The sequence below is a fragment of the Nansenia antarctica genome (assembly GCF_963989245.1).
Source record: "Nansenia antarctica genome assembly, chromosome: 10".
In the NCBI taxonomy this organism is placed as follows: Eukaryota; Metazoa; Chordata; class Actinopteri; order Argentiniformes; family Microstomatidae; genus Nansenia; species Nansenia antarctica.
In genome coordinates, this window is record NC_137680.1 from 18,403,807 (window position 1) to 18,421,507 (window position 17,701).

General features: G+C 43.4%; 1 protein-coding gene across 1 annotated transcript; it reads right to left on the reverse strand.

The window, feature by feature from the left end:
• Window positions 1–321: 321 nt before the first annotated feature.
• On the reverse strand, window positions 322–17,572 carry mtbp (MDM2 binding protein; the record flags this gene model as incomplete). Its single annotated transcript, XM_080541042.1, has 21 exons — window positions 322–690; window positions 871–936; window positions 1,411–1,524; window positions 1,869–2,100; window positions 3,432–3,692; window positions 3,906–4,001; window positions 4,882–5,043; window positions 5,899–5,989; window positions 6,442–6,609; window positions 7,345–7,458; window positions 9,603–9,773; window positions 10,009–10,126; window positions 10,251–10,317; window positions 11,169–11,263; window positions 12,924–13,046; window positions 13,818–13,932; window positions 14,370–14,514; window positions 14,671–14,729; window positions 15,246–15,406; window positions 16,797–16,870; window positions 17,506–17,572. The coding sequence occupies 21 exons, from the start codon at window positions 17,570–17,572 to the stop codon at window positions 652–654; spliced, it is 2,538 nt and encodes an 845-aa protein (XP_080397168.1). The 3' UTR covers window positions 322–651.
• Between the last annotated feature and the right edge of the window lie 129 nt (window positions 17,573–17,701).

Consider the following 17,701-nt stretch of genomic DNA (forward strand, 5'->3'; position numbering starts at 1 on the left):
CAAAGGCAGGCTTACCTGGAGAATAAGCAATTTTGCAATGAAAAGGAAGACAGATCTGCCTACAGGATAAGAGCTTCAGACCTTAGCCTGAACAAAGATTGAATGACGTTGCAGTATCTACCTGTGTCAAGGAAATTCTCAAAATGTTATAATCAAATATCAATGTTCTTACAAAGAGAGATGTACTGCAGAGAAGATTAGAAAACACTTTATTGTGTTACAAGTTAAATGAATGACACCATGACAGCAGCAAAAATAAATACAACTATTTAAAATATCAAAACGATTCAATGTTATTAGACATACAGTTTAAAAAGAAATGCTACAAAGAAAGTAAATCTAAAAGACACAAATCCCAAATGACATTTCTTCAGTTTCAATGACCTTGTTAAAAGAAAACAGAATAAAACAGAGAATCCATTAAAATCAGTTTCGTCTAATTCACTTCATTACAAAAGCTGTTTCGGTACACAGACTGGTGTTCTGTAAGATACTAAAACAAAAGGTTGGGGTTTAAAGACATGCAAATCACACTTTCACATCCGGACAGATTTCTCTGGGGTTTCCGTGGTGACACTGTTCCAGTCGATGTCGTTGGGTTGCTTTGACTTGTTCAAAACCACCAGTGCTTTTTCGACTTGACTTCTCTTTTCACTTTTTAGAAGCCCTTTCCACAACCCAATTAATAACCTGCAAAAATAATAATAATTTAAATTAAATTAAATCAAAATAATTTCCTAGTGAGTGCAATACATACGATTACCAACTGTTCATAGACAGTTTACCCAAATTGTACCTCAGGTTTACTTTTTACTGTGCAGTATGTTTTGTTATGGGTAAATATTTGATAAAACTCTCTCGGCAGATTACCTGTTTCACATTACTGCTTGCAGCTTTTTTCATTTCCTCGTGGAGACCCCGGGAGGTTTTCAAATCCTGTCGGAGAAAGAAAACACATGTGACTTCAACCTGACATGCTCTGTCTACGACGGTTGGTGTCACATCCAGTCTCAGAGTGAATTCATTACATGGTTGAGAAGGTCAAATGTGCTTGTCTTCTAAATAAGTTGAGCTCGAGTTATAGCAGTCAAGTGCATTAGGTAGGTACATAGGCCTACAAAAACTAACATATTACACTTGTCCTTTAAAATGTTGAAAGGGGTGCTTGCTTTCTATGCAAAGATGTCTTATGGGGGCAAGGGACACACGAATGTGGTACAATCGCCAATTGGAGGTTAATTTAAACTGATGGTAAGAGACACTTTGCTCTCCATTGTTGAAAAGGCAGAGCTTTTTCAAAGAGCAGCCAAGCCAAGGGACTTCGTTTATAGTCTGTTGATCTCCCAACTTCTTTCCACTTCAATTCACACTGCTAAATGTTCAAGTCAAAAAGGAGAGGGCGAGACAAACCTTCAGATAGAATTTTGAGATTTCAAACAGCCTTTGACTGCAGCCGTCAAAGCATTCATGTTGGCTGGTAATCCCATGGTGCTTCAGCGTCTTGGCCACAACCTCCTTCAGCATCTGGAACAGAAACACAAGACTCACAATGAATTTGTGTCACTGTCTCAACGGGAATCACTTTGTTCTAATATAAAGCTGCATCACTGTCAGTGGGTTCACAATGTTCTTTATTTCGGTGATAAGCTTGTTTGCATAGTAATCAGAACAGCTCAAGGTCTTTTTTTTCCTCGAAATGCAGCTCCTGGATTGTAACATTGGGAGAGGATAAAATAATACACAGGTCTTGTTGGAGACCTTTTATGGCATTGTAACGTCCTTGAAGGCTTGAGCATGGTTGCAGCGAAGTGAAACGCTATGAGATATGTGCACTGCTGTATGACCCCCCACCCCCCCCCTCCTCTTACCCGATGATGTTTCTGGGAGCGGGACTCCTTGCTGGCCGCGTCCTCTGTCTGTCTCTGGGGGGGCTTGTGAGTGTGGCGGGGGTCCGGGGGGCCAGCGGGGGTCTGTCTCAGGGCTGAGGAGGTGGACTGAGACCTGGACGGCTGCTGTCTGAGCGCCCTCACAGCTGGATGGGTGCCGCTGCTGCCGCTGCACTGAGACCCCAAGGACTCACTGCTCTCTGACTTAGCCAGCCTGCAGAGACACACAGACAGGACCATTAGCGACCCGAATGACCTCCCTAACTCTCCCAGGCCACAGCGAAACCGCTCCTCACAAGCCTGCCACCGATAATCAATACAGTTGATAACTGATAAAACACTTCTCTATGTAATTACACTTTAGTTTATGTTAAGGATTGCTTAAATGGTGTTCATCACCAATACAGTTACACAGAGAAGCTCGATGCTCTTGCTGGCATGGACTTAGCATTGCATCATACTTCACTACCGTTTGATATTCACAGTGGATACACCAACTGTAAAAAGCAATGGATGTATGTACAGTATTTGCTGGTCATATCATCTGACCATAAAACCTCCCCGAGCAGATAATTGATTCCACTGTAATTGATGGTGGTCATACAAAACAACATGGGAAGTACATACAGTACATGTGAAAATACAATTCTCCTGCAAAAGAGGCAAATATGATGACCACTTGGATGTATCCATATGCAATAAGGAGTCAGCGATGAGAGTGTGCTGTACAGAACCAAACTGAACTATTCACCTATTCAATAAAACAGAATAAATGTGAACACATCTTATCTCTCTCCCCTCCCCCCCCCTCCTCGCCTCCCTCACTCCCTCACTCCCTGGTGTGGCTGAAACGCTGGGCGGTTTTCAAGGTGAACCGTCTGCATTAGTCTTCAGACAGAGTGAATACCTCAGCGCTGGAGCAGCAGTTTTTCCTATCATCACAGACACAACTCAACAATAACACAGTCTATTTCAGTTGAGCCTCTTAGTGAACCCCCACAGTGTAAACATTGTTGCTGATGAGGAGTAAGGCTGACATGAATAACGCTAAATGACTCCACTTACACTTCACCAAGAACTCCTTGTTCAAATGGAGATGAAAAAAAGAAAAGGAAAGAAAAGAAACACGACTGAATGACCAAAATAGAAACAGGAACATTGGGGGTATTCCATCAACAGTATTCCATAAGTCTCGCGAAACTTAAACAAAATAAGCCTGGATTTTCCTTTAGCGACATTGATGAACCCCCCCCCCCCCCCCCACCCCCTGGGCTACACAACAAAACCAACATAAAACACTGATGACCTGCCATGCGGTCGCTGTGTCAAATGGGCCTCTATCAAAGGCTCAGGAACTCCAAAGCACAGCAATTACAAACGAAAGGTCTTTGATAAGCTGTATCGCTAGCATAGCACACTGCAGTTGATTCAAACCACATGTAAGGCCCCTAGGTACAAGATATGACAAACAAACAAACTGAGGACAAACATCACAAGGTGAAATGTTTAAGGCTGTGACGTCAGAGGAATGTAGCTGGCCCTAACCTCTTGTGTGGTGGGTAGACGGCGTCGGTTTCCCAGGAGCGGCGCTTGAGCCTGGGCCCATCTGTGTTCTGGAGAGCCTCTCCATCTGGGACACTGCCTGGTTCAGACAGCATGGCGGGGGAGGGCGCAGGGCTCAGGGCAAACGGGAGAGGACAGGGCTCCTTGGAGCAGGTGGTCTGGGTCTCATAGCGGATGAGACGAGACTGGAGCTTGACAAAGCCTCGGTCCCGATCCAAGGCGTTCTGCTCATCCAGACAGAACCTAACCAGGGATAAAATGGCTTCTTAGCAGAGCAAAACACAGAGGGGCCTGCGTTACTAGATAAGGCCTTAAGAGACAGGGCAGTTCTTCGAACGTAAATGAAAAAAACTAACCAAAAAACAAACAAACAAACATAACAATCAAATGTTAACACATCATTTTTCTGAAATTGTATAAGACAGAACAGACTTGTCTCTGGACCCTGGAACCTACTCTATGCCGTGGTAGTGGGAGCTGGCAGCCTTGTTGAAGGGGAGCTGGGTCACCTTCCTAGGGGTCAGGTCTGGAGACAACTGGAAGGCGTTCCCCCTGGAGCCACACGACAAACATCAAACACTATTACCTTGGTGCATACGTTTTCAACTTCAACGGTGCCACAGATGTTAAAAATGTTGTTTACATGTTTTAAACACCCTTCTCCCTGCACTCATCAGCTCACAGCTCATCAACTGGCGGGTGGCGGCATCAATTTAATTATTTTGATTAAGAAAATTAACATTCTCTGCCTTGCGCAATCCATGTCTGTTATAGCTCTTAAAAGCTTATGAATCAAATGAAAATGCCCACATAATCATCTTTTGTTTCTCACATAAATCAACAAACACATAAAATCTAAATAGCAACATGTCTGAGCATTTGAAACATCCTAACTAAATCGTTTCCTAAGCTGAATGGAGTCCATTCTCTGGGGCATAGAGCAGTAAACAGACTACACAGACTATTCAACATATGAAAGCGCCCAGTGTTGACAGCAACACATTTGGATCTTTTCAGACAGTGACATAAAAGGCTTCCCAGAGTCACCCTCAAGAGCCTGAACAACTTTTTATGACCTCATTACCAACTCAAAACATGTAATTTCATATGCTTTTGGCCAGGCACATTGTCCACTTCATAAGTGAAATTAATTACCCTTAGCACTAACTACCTGCTTCCGGGCAATGGTGTACTCTATTAAGATGCATGGGCACTACTGAGATCATGCTTAGAATTCAGACAACAGAGACAGTGTTTGTAGACATAAGGAACAACAAATATCAATACAAAGTTAAATCACGTGTCTATTGAATACAGGATTACCGGTAGGTAAAACAGCATGCATATTTGACTTAACACACTATTGAAATACTGTCCCACTGTGTTGAAAGCAGCACACAGATGCAGAAGGCCCTGTTTAGTAATACGCTACCCTCTTTGGATGTGTAGGGGCTGCAGCTCCCCGCTGGGCAAGCCCTCAGGCGTGAAGTGCCTCAGGAGCTCTTTGGCGTCCAGCAGTGAAGGGGTTACCCTCTGGCCGTCCTTGGGGCCCAGCAGACAGTCAGAGGAGCTCGTCCCCGACATGAGACCAATCCTGAGACAGGCGTGGGGAGAACACAGCAGAAGAGATGAGACGTTTAGGAAACCTCTCTCTCTCTCTCTCTCTGGTCTAGACAGTTTATAGATTAGTTTTGTGTTTTTGAACAAAACTGTCAATGGTGAAGAAGAATGTGTAAGGACTCCAACAATTAAGGACACAAGGAATAGAGGAGAGACTAAAGCATAAACCTCTCACCATTGTATATTTTCCATGTGAATAGCATGGACATTGGACTTCCATCCATTATTATACATTATCTATTATTATCTTATTAAATGTTTATCTACAGTATCTATCTATCTATCTATATCTATATCTATATATATCTATATCTATATATATATATATAAATATATATCTTGATCTATTCTATCATTTTACTTTTATTTTTTAAATCTGTTTCTGTTTCTCCTCTTGATGTATCTTTTTAATGGTGTATGTACAGCACTTTGAATTGCCTCTGTTGTATGAAATGTGCTATACAAATAAATTTGCCTTGCCTTGCCATTGCCTTCCACTCATGAGTCATGACTGAATGTGAATAGCCACCAGTCTACCATTTCACACTTTCAAGGAGGACAAAGGGAAAACATTTCAGCGCAAAGCGAGTTCTGCTTGCCCACCATATACATGTCACCATGGACTCCACCATATACATGTCTCCATGGACTCCACCATATACATGTCTCCATGGAGACCACCTGCGTTGCCAGACTATTTTGGGCTTCTTTTGCTACATCTGGCGTGTTTCCAATCAGTACAAGAACTTAAAACATGTTTAACCCTAAGAAACAAGAGACGCCTCCAAAGAGAGGTAGGATGACTCCAGCAGTGGGAGGTAAGGTTTACCTCAGCTTCTGACGACTCCTCTGTATGTTCTCAAAGTTCTGCAACACACTCCTCTCTGGCCACTCTGCAGCTTGGGACCGTTGTCTCAACTCTACAATGAAATAAGGAAAGACACACGAGTTACATGTGCGAAACAACGTGACTGTATTTCTCCACAAGTCACAAATCAAATGCTCTCTCTGTGATACCACTAGGAAACAGCACCATTTCCCATGCTTTTCTTTCTTTTCTTTTCTTCCTCCAAAAGCAGAACGCGGCAACAAGCCATTATCTTCCTCCTCCTCCAACAACATTTGCTGCATAATCGCCACCATTGTGTAGTGGACCACGTGTTGTGATGAGTTTGCACATACCACTGGTGTCTACTGTATTGGAGAAGTATTGGATAAAACTGGCAGAAGTGGGATTGAGGTGGAAGTAATCCTGAGACTTCAAGCAAGAAGACAGAACCAGGCCAGCCGAGAGGACCTCCTCAGTCAGATATGCGTTTGTATTCTGATGAGACCAACAGAGAGCAGGCTCCTGGCTCGCTCTGAAGCCTACCTGAGGCCTTGGTGGTGGTGTGGTTCTCCTTCTGGTCCGGGACACACGGGGCAGCTCTGGGCAGGGTGGAGTCGTGCATCCTCAGGTACTGCTCTCTGGCCAGGTTGAGCAGGACCTTCAGGTCGTTGACCGGCACACAGCCGGGCTTCTGGGCCTCAACTCTCCTCTCTGTCCAGAGTGGAACAACACTGGAGGTTAAACTGTACTGTACATAGCTACCTATAGCTACCTAGCCCTCAAAACACATCTGTTCTCCAAGGCCTTTGGCCCCTAGTCATTGTTTCAGTTTTTGCTTTGTTTGTTTTCTGTTTTGTCTGTCCGTTTCATCCCCTTGTAAAGCGTCCGGTTTTTGAAAGGCGCTATATAAATTAAAGTTATTATTATTATTATTACCTTAACTGTACCTAGCTCATAACTGCATAATATACTGTTATATATTATACCTCTAACTACCTTACTTGCCATACTGTACCTATCACTATCACTGTCACGTTTTTATATCATGTTTTATATCACTATTTGCACTTCTGGTTCGATGCTAAACTGCATTTTGTTGTCTGGTGTTGTCTGGTTCTCTGCATTGACAATAAAGTTCAATCTAATCTAATCTTATCTAAACCTCATCACCTCCTCTTTAAAATGTTATCTAAATGGTTCTATGGAGGGGAATAGTATCCTATATCCCATTGGCAGAAGAAAAGGAGGCATTTAGGTATAGTAACAATTCGTTGAATCACTCCCCATAATGGTGGTTGTTTGACCTGTGAAGAAGTTCCTTACAGGGAATCCACAATTGCTACAGTAAAATGGAAATAGTCAGGGTTCAAAATGTGAAGTTTCATCTAGCTCACTGTTACCCAGACAATGGCAGCCCATTCCGCGGGTCAGACATGTCACACTTACTGAGACATTCCTTGAGGACCAGGGTCTGCACCTTCATCAGCTTCCTCTCCCGCTGCAGGAGCTGGTCTCCACGGAGACAGGGCAGGGAGCGCAGCCAGTCGGCAGTGCTGGACCCTGTGGGGGGGTGGGGAGTTTAATAGAAGTGCACTGTTCTCCAGCCCTCTGGGTCAGGTTCTGATGAGAAACTGATATTATATGGGGTGTACTGTATACTTAACTCTGATCCTCTGGCAACCTCTGTTGCTGAATAATCAGATATCAGTTGACTTTACGGTTCTCATACATTATAACATGAGTCAAGTTAATATCAAGCGGCAAAAGTTACCAGACTGTATCTGAAGTTCCAGGGAAACACGGCGTCACTACTTGGCTAGAGCGGCCATGACTTTGAGGCTCGACTTAAATTAACTTTTTCCTTCTCCATTTTTCCATGGCTGATTACACATATAATACACAATCTCCAAATAATGCAACAGTTTCTAATTAGCCATTTTAACGTTCCCCTCTATAAGCTCTCTTCCCTTTACGGCCGCTGAAGATCAGGGGTTGAATACGTGGGCGTAGAGAGAGAACAGGGTCAAGAGCTACTTTCAGCCCTAATGTTTTTACGAAGGTTCTCTAGGGGTCATATAAAGCCTATGGAGTGGGAACAGGAGAGCTTTTCATGAAGTGATCTCGATGTTATTCTCTTTCAGATGAAATGCAACATTACGGTTGTACAAGAAACTCTAAACTTTTGTCAGGGAATTGCAAAATGGAACAAAATGTCCTGCCTCTGAATGAAGAGGCCTTGAAGGGCACTGCATGCTTTCTAATATGGCTACCGACCCACAATGAAGTCTGTCTGTCTGTCCCCAGCCCACAGGCGAAACCAGCAGGAGAGAGAGAGAGGTTACGGTACTGTGCCTGCCTTCCTGCCTTTTTCATACCCAAGGACTGCCTTTTCTACAGGGCCTTTGTCATTAAAGTATTCTTAGAATAAAGGTGAGGGTCTGAATTAGTGGTGTCAGAGCTAGAAATACAGTCTGGGCATTTCCCAATTTTCTAAGTGAGAAAAGTGGTAAAAAACGACCACTTCTATACATAATTCCCCATAATGCCAATGAGTCATTCTACTAAACACTTAATTAAAACAAGGTTGCATGTTTAAGAACGGGGGAACTGGATAAAAGCCTTGGACACATTTTTGATGTTCCTTTACCTTCTGAAAAAGACCCAAGGAACAATAAATTACCGCAACAAAGGAGACCTCTGAGCCAGCCCTCTTAACTACTGCAACTCTTAACTCTCATAATAATGCTGCAATTCATCTGACAATGGCCCATTCATGCTGATTGTGACGGTGCCCAGTGGTAAACCGCTATTCATACCGTAAGGAACACACAGATACAGATCTGATACAGAGATCTTTCAATTAAAGCTTCATATTTTCCATCCAATCTCGCTGTCATTTTAAGATTTCGATCTCAAACGAATGAAACCAGCGGGAAATCCAAATACTAATAATCACAAACAAACTGAAGAAGACTAATAAAACCGTGGGCGGCGTGTTCTTCTTTCAGTTGTTTTTCTTGACGTCACAACAACGCTCTCTTGACATCAAGTTTGTCAAACAGTTTCAGTGTCATTCTCTGCCTCTCGGACCGTGGCAAAGCCAGCTGGCCTCAGCTGCTGTACAACATTCCTCCTGATGCAGCTGGATCCTACTACCCTTCTAACAAGTAGACATTATGGTGTGAGCGTGTGAAAAAAGAAAAAAAGCGTGTTAAAAAAAGAAAAAGAAAAAGGCCTAAATATACCATTCCAACATCCACAAGCTGTTTGGGCGATGGTGTCTGATATATCAGGATTTGGTGCCAAACACTTTCACAATGACATCATTAAAGGCTCAAACACATCGCAAGCGTTAAGCTCAGCGTATCTCACGCTGGCTGCCGCGACGCACCATATAGAGATTAGGACTCTCGCCTATTATTTTTCAGAGTCCCGCATGCGTTACAGGCAAAACTCAATGTACAAAGATTGGGCTGGCAGTAGCAGCTCCGCAGTTAAAGCCACAGAAGACACGCAGACGGTATGCCGGTGGAAGCCGCAAGCGTGAGAGCCGCAGCAGTTCCGCCACGCACACACGCGATGCGTGTACGCAGGCGTCCGGTGTGTTCGTAGTGTAATTCTGTGAAGAATGTCAAACAATGACAAACAAACACGATCATATGAAGTCATCCCTAGAAAGTCACACACTCTGTAAAGTATCTCACCTGACGACGACAGAGACTTTTCTTTCAGCAGCCCGTGGACCGTTGCCAGGGCAGCAGCTCCATTGATCTGATTGGCTGAGTGTATCATCCGGGCTTTGCAACCTCCGGAGTCCGACCCCTGGACCAACAGGAAATAGTGGCTACTCTCACCTTTCACTTCAACGTCAGGAACTGAGGGAAACCAAAGAGGGGAAAATGCAGTTTATTTGGGGTGGTGTCAAAGATACCATATCCCTGTTAATAGTCAAAGTGTTACTTGCCCAAGTTCAATTGTATTACTGGTTCACAAGGAATGTGTGATATGTCATAATGGTGGTGGTATTAATTAGCTCTATCTAATGAGCCATCGTTATGACTCTTGTGTTTACTCATTTCCCACATGGGGTGCAGTCGACAGTTGACATACCAGGCAGGGCCTTGGGCCTCTTGGCCAGGAACTCCTTCCATTTGTGAGAGCTGAGCTGAGAGGCTGGGGGCAGAGCCATGGTGCTCACCACGCACGAAAGAGAGAACAGAGCCCCTACCTGGAGAGGAACACACAGTCCCCCTCAGTTTAAATGCATACTACTGTACTACTATTACTACTACTACTATCTAAGCTTTCTGTAATGGGTCATACATTGGAGTGGTGCTGAGTTATCGTTTTACCTTTCCACATAGTGGTCTGAGCTGATCGAGTAGCAGCTTAGCTTTGACTGATTTGGTGGATAATGCCCTGTGGTAATATGTTATGGAATAAACATTGATGAGTGGGGACGGGGGGAGACGTTGTAATTGCTTATACCGTAGCTTCTCATCTACTGAGATAAACAGTCTTGATGATCTGTAAACTTCAAAAACAGAAACTCTTCACACATGCTGAGACTCTTAAGATAAGTATTATCTTAAAGATAAGGTTATTCTGTCTCTGGGGCGTAGACAATGACATGACGCAACATGGCAAATCATTATCCAAGAACAAAGTTCAATGCCCCCAGATGAGGCTCAAGGGTATGTGAGTAAATAAATGACAACGTCTACAGTCTGACAGTCTGAACCTGGAGCAGTCAGTCCTCCTGTAAGTCATAGGTCAGTCTCTGATGACTCGGCCTGATGACTATCATTCACCTCAGAGGACACCTTCACCTTTTTTTTAGAGAACTATCTCCTAAATTGGAAAACGTATAACTATATTCCATGTCTAATATGTTGTAAATGTAGCATCGAATTAACTGAATGAGTCAATTCAATGTTAATGAAAGAAGGACAATCGCCAATTTTGGAGAAAAAAAACATCAACATCCCATCAGAATCACATCACAATTTAGCAACGCAAAGAAACGGATGAGATCATAATGGGACCTCTCCTGAGCCTAGAGTAGAGCTCCTTTTAGAAACAGCTGTCGGGAGCCTATAAAGGTATGAGTCACAGGCGGGTATAAACACACAGTTTCTACAGTATACGGTACCAAAAGAAACACAGTTTCTATTCGATTCTGGAAGGTCCCTCCCCTGTACCCCACTAATGATTTACTGCTGATATCTAAAACAGGAGAGTCTGGAGTCTGCAGGAGATGTAAAGGATACAGATCAAATTCTGTGCTGGAGTGGAGAAAGCTGGGAAGATCTGCAACAGTCACCAGCTGGACCAAGTCTAAAACAGGGCTGTAATAATGGAACACCTAGCGAAAGAGAAAGAGAGAGAGAGAGAGAGAGAGAGAGAGAGAGAGAGAGAGAGAGAGAGAGAGAGAGAGAGAGAGAGAGAGAGAGAGAGAGAGAGAGAGAGAAAAGGGGAAAAAGAGCACATATAGCAGCATGTAATAAAAAAATAAAATGTTGCTGGATGATTGCCACCTGAATCTTATCTATATGAGAGGTTTTTTCCGTGAATAAAGACAACTCCATAAAATATTATTTCTTCTGTTACAAGAGGAGTACTGTGGTAGGAGCAGTAAAACTGATGTTTGCACATTTTGCGGGTTTAGTGACCTTCCACTTCCCAACAATGTCAGCTTTGTTCAATGACTGTATCAGGTATTAACAGGATGTGTGTGGCTGGAGCAGAGGGCAGTTTAATAAGTAGCTGGCATGGCTTTTCACCCAATCAGCACCCTATTTTTCCCTATAGCCGGTATTAGCTCCAAAACTGATTTCGTAAACAAGGGACAGAAAACGTTCATAGGGTAACGTTAAGCAGATTTAAATTCATCGATGCGAAGGTTGCCTTCTCTTCACCACTGCAAACTTGGGTGACAAATGATCAGACTGTTAATTCACAGCAAACTCCCCAAGTAATGTGCTTTTAATCTGCTTGTACCGAACTCGCATTATACATACAGAGAAGCAATTACACGACACGAGCACATTCACGCTTGTGTGCTCTGGTGGGCATTGTGAGAAACAGAGGAAGAGGAGGAGGAGGAAGAGGGGTTTGACCGAGGCCCTGGGTTCGTGGAGAGGTGCCTGGCTGTTTCACAGCCCTACAGCGGCTGGTGGCCACACCACTAAAGAGCCTCATTCACGAGCTGGCCAGTGTTCAGGGTGTGGGCCTTCTCCAATATCACAGGGTGACGAGAGGAGCTCCAGACACATCAGCCATCGCGCCCATTCTCCTCTCGGTAGCAGCCATGGCACCAACACAGAGGCAAACAGATGCATAGTCTCAAAACCATAAACACAGAAAGAAATCCTGACAATTACATTTTTACTACAATTACAGTCTCCATAACAATGACAATAATCATAAATAATGCTGGAGGGGGGGGGGGGGGGGGGGGGGGGGAACAGTATTAAAAAAATATAATAATAATAAAAAAAGAAGTTAATGACACTAATCAATACGGTGCTGTAAATCACAGGCGTGTGCCGTGGGTAAACAGCCCAAGGGTTTAATATGCACTATCAGAGATGAGGGCACCGCTGCTGCTGCCTCCTTGATTAATCTTTAGTGGAAAACTCATTAGAACAACATTCCACACTCTCACTTTTATGACGGCGCCTGAAACTGAGAGACAGCGGTAGACTGACTGGGCTGACTCTCTCTCTCTCTCTTCCGATGACTTAAACACTATTCAAACAGAACGAAACCACTTTTATGTTTCATCGAGTACTATTATAATTGGGAAACAGCCTGAGAAGATTGGAACGGAGCGTGGTTGAATGAAAAGAATGTCTGCTTTTCAACACCCCCCCCATCCCCCCTTAAAACAAGTAATAACATTAAAAGCTGTTTTAAGAAATGAATGTGATGTAATGTCCCAGGGAGAGTAATGGTGACACACAGGGTGGTCTGGTGAGCCAGGGGGCAGGTGGGAGGTTGTAGGAGGATGGTAAAGTGCTCACCTCTGAGTGAAGTTTCTGGTCAGAGCTGGGTTGGGTGGCAGCATCCGTGGGTAGCACACCACCCCATGGCTCTCTGCCTTGAGATCTCAGGGTGAAACCCTCAAACTTCAAGTCAGAGACAAACTGAAAGACAAGGACACCAAAGACAAAAGCAGCACAACACAACATCAGCTGAATGAAAACTGGGTTAAAAATATTCATGAGCAGACATGAGCCTGCGTTAAAAGTCTGTTTTCAACTTCAGTCTCCAAAACCCCAGGGATCGCCGTCTCCTTGGATAAACTCTTTCAAGTGCTACTGCAAACAGACAAACTATAAATAGAGGACGTGGCGCTATAATTGAGTGTCATCTTGCGCAGCGGTACCCAGAACAAAGTAACGATGTACTTTAAAGGTAACATTCAAAAACACACTTATCGACTCTCTCCATCTACAGTGCAAAGACATCAACCGACCAGGGCTGAGTTATTAGGAGAGTGGTCGGGGGGGGGGGGCAGACACAGCTGGTTCTCATGGCCCTCTGAGCCTAGTGGGTTGTGGGACCAGTGACCCAGGCAGTGGCCCTGACCCGGGGGACCCAGGGAGGCCTTCAGAGCAGCCTTTAATTACAGCTCTGGGCGAGGACACACAGGGCCCTGACCCCTACATGACCCACCCTCCCATACATATATACCACAGAACATTGCTCTGAGGACGGGATTCATTGGCAATGCGTCTCCTTTCTCTCTCCCCTCTCTATCTCTCCTCTCTCATTTATAAATGTCATCCGCTCCCCGCTGGAAGATAACAGCACACAGTCAGAGGAATAGAATGATGGATGGACGGCGTCACATGAATACAATAACTGTGTTATGCGGACAAAAACAAAACGCTCTCATCCTTTTCGAATATTACCTTTTTCTCTCTGATAAGAAGGCCTCCTCTCCAAAGCTCCCGCTCATCTATACAGGACACAATGCCACTGGGGTCGACTATACTTGCTGACAAGTACGAGGCTGGTTTCTGCCACCTTGGTGAAAAAAGTCGTAAAGGACAAGTGTGTTACATGTTGCAGAAGAATAAATCTACACAAGTACTACTACTACCACACTACAGTGAAAAGGGTGCATCTGGTTTTTAAGAGACATCTTTTTTTTTTATTCCCCAGTTTCTTGTCTCTAATCTTGTGTAGCTTTAGAGCTCCCCCTAGTGGTATATTGAAGATCATGCAGACATGTCCGTCAGGAGGGTTTCAGCAATAAGAAGGTACACTGCAGTGACTATTCCATTTCAACTCTAATTATTCTAATTGAAATAATACAAAATAGAAAATCCCAACGGAAAATAAATGGCTCAAGTTTTCAATTACTGAATCGAACACTCAACCCGAGTTCCTGAACGGACTGAATTGATATAGAATTGACCCCCTACCCTGCAGTGTTCAGTGTAGTGCATTTCACTCCTTACCCGGCACTATGTTCAGTCACTATGGTCATCTTGGCAGAGTGCCATGCCTGCATGTGTTTCAACGAGCCGAGCACAGGGAGGAAGTCCTTCAGGCTGGGAGCCTCTTCATCAACACCCAGAAAAAGGATGTCTAACAAAGCCTTTCCTGGGGGAGTGAAGAGAAGATAATCTAAAGCCATGGAAATGCTGCCAACTCACACAAACCTTTCCGAGTCATGGAAAAGATTACAGCTGAGAACACATGAACATCAACTCTGATTGGTAACTTGGATCCAGATCCTGAATGGAACGTGGGAGGTACCTGGAGGAGGGAGCTTGTCTGATAACAGGTGCAGACCCTCCGCTGCTTCTTCATACAGTCTGCAGACACCACAGAAGAAGACATGTCTCAGTCATTATGATGTGATGTTCAGAACCGGCTTAAAGTGAATGCAAATGAAGGCTACAAGAAATGTGTATCTCTGTTCAACACATATGTGACGGCAGCTGGTGTAACCGGGAACAAGTCAGCAACCAATGTTCAGACTTTTATTCTGAAAAAAATAAAAATAATTCAACGTTGTTGAAAATCAATGACACACTCGCTAGTCAAGCCAAAATATTGCAATGCAGTGTATTCGGGGAGTAATCCCCATTACTCTACACTAACTAGGTCGTAGTGGGGATGTACTCACCGAATCCATTGCATTTTTTTTTAAATTTCAGAATAAAAGTCTGCACAGTTGGTCGGTTGCCGACTGGTTCCCGGTTTCACCAGGTGCTGTCACATACTTAAACAAGAAGGCTACAGAGTAGAGCAGTAGAGTGTGCAACAGAAGACAAAATGTGAGTCAAAAGAAAGGATGTAGTAAAAGGTAATAGGTAATGGTCCCTCACTCTGTCAGAGCCTGGGGGTCTGCCTGGGGGTCTGCCTGGTCACTCTGCCCCCCCTGGTCGCCCAGCGCACTGAGACAGGCCTCCAGGGCAGACGGACTCTCCTCCTCACTCTCGCTCCTCTGAGAACCCACCCCCAGCTCCTCCCACTCTGCACTGCAGAACTACAAGCAAAGGGTAACGTTAGGGTGAGATACAACAACAGAGTCATGTGAAAATAGATGAAAACCTTTGTCTTTTTCAATATATTTAAGCATATGGAAGTTTGATCTTAATTTTAACAACATTGAGAGATGGAGGTAATATAACTAAACAAATAAAACTGAAAACATTTCTTATTATTCTCTCTTATTATTTGTCAAATGTAATTAATAGAAATCTAATTTTCTTGTGAGGAAAAAGTTAGGACACCCGCACATTTGCTACTTAAAATGCCTAAAATTAGAATCAAGTGCACCACATCGGGTGTTAGAGAGGAGGAGCCTCTCTTATTTAAACCTCAGACATTAGTTTGACTTGCTCTTGATTGTTCAAGTGAGTGGTATCACCATGGCGAGATCAAAAAAGCTATCTGAGGCCTTCAGAAAGAAGGTTGCATGAGTCTGGGAAGGGATTTAAAAAGATCTCCAAACAATTAGAAATCAGCCATTCCACTGTCCAGAAAATAATTTGTGGAGACGATTTAAAACAACTGCCAACATGGCCTGGTCAGGCCGTCCTAGCAAGTTCAGCCCAAGAGATGCTTAAAGAAGTCTCCAACAATCCTAAAATGTCATCACAGGACCTACAGGCAGCTTTTGCCACAGTTGATGTCAAAGTACAAGTACATACAAAGAAGAGTAGCCTTCATGAGCATCGCACAATAAACTGCCCCCTCCTTTTTTCACATATTTCATTGCCTTTACATATTGTATTTTATTGTAATGCCAATGGTATTTGTTGTGTAATAGTTCAAGTGTAATAGTACTTGAATGTACGTTTTTCATTTGTATTGCTATGAATTGTATTGTGTCTCACAACTCCATGTGAGTGGTCCTCAACTTTTTAATGCACCTTTTGTTGCTGTTCTTTATACCATACCTGTTTGTTGAGGAGTGACACATAAATAAAGATATATCGATCTATCTATCTATGCATCTTCCATCAGAAAGAGACAGCACAAGTTTTTTTTTGTCATGGGAGATGTGCAAGGAGGAAACCCTTGCTGTAAAAAAACAACCATTAGGGCAAGACTAGTTTGCCAGAGATCACCTAAACAACCAGGACTTCTGGAACAATGTACTTTGGACAGATGAATCCTAAGTAGAATTATTTGGGCACAGTAACAGAAGACATCTTTGGCAAAGACAGCATTTGAGCACAAGAACCTCATACCAACTGTGTAGACTGATTAACAACAGAGTGAATCTGCCCAACATAGAAGCATAGGTACATGACATGGGGACATGTCACCACAGTGACCACACATAAACAATGTTAGAGTAGGACTGAGGGCATCTTTTGTCAATCTACCATAGAGTTTAGAACAGCACCCCATGACATAACACCTCTTACCTGAGATGTTCCTTGGCACGCTTGAACAGCAAAGTACCACCTCTGTGAAGCAGGACTTCCACTGAGAGAGCAGGCTAAAGATGCAGAAAAGAAAGGTGATTCAAATGTGAAAACCTGCAAAAAAAAGCTACTTTCCCCTCAGCTCCTCTTGTCATAATATATAGCACAGTATGACTTGTTACACTGTTATGTATGAGAGAATGGATTGGCTTACCTGGCAATGAGATACACCTTGTTGTCGAATTACCACATGAGATATCTCCAAGCTTCACATATATCTGTTTGGCAGCCTCCAAAGCTGAAAATAAGGATAATTGTTTTTTTACACTTTACAGGCTTTATTATTTCCAGTCACCCACAACTTGTGTTGACATAATGTGAGCTTAGAATTATAAGGTTCTATCTCCGTTTAGGGTAGTTTAGAGATATTGAGCGTCAAAGTTTTTACATTCCAGGCATTATGTTCTGTGAGATGGAACCTTTGTATTTTATGAATTACTTACTAACTCAAAAATGTCAACATTTTTAAAATAACACCACACATGCATTAATAAACACCTAATGGATCAGATTATGTTAAGTTTTGACAAAAATGGAGATAGAACCTTATAATTCTAACGTCACGTAATGTCGCGACCGCCTGTCCAGAAAGCTGTCCAGCAAACCAGTCTGGCAGAGATTGCAGTGGTTGGGTAGTTAGTTCTCTTACCTTCAGAACCATTCGGGTGTTTATTCTCTTCTCGGTGAAAAGCCACAACCAGCACGTATCGATCCATCCTGTTTAGTTATAGTTACAATACCATCAGTCAGATCACTTATGTCGTATACAGACTCTATCGGTCGTTTTCAAGCACCGTCAAATTAATTTCCCCGCTTTCTACGGGTGCGTTCGTAAATACGCTCTG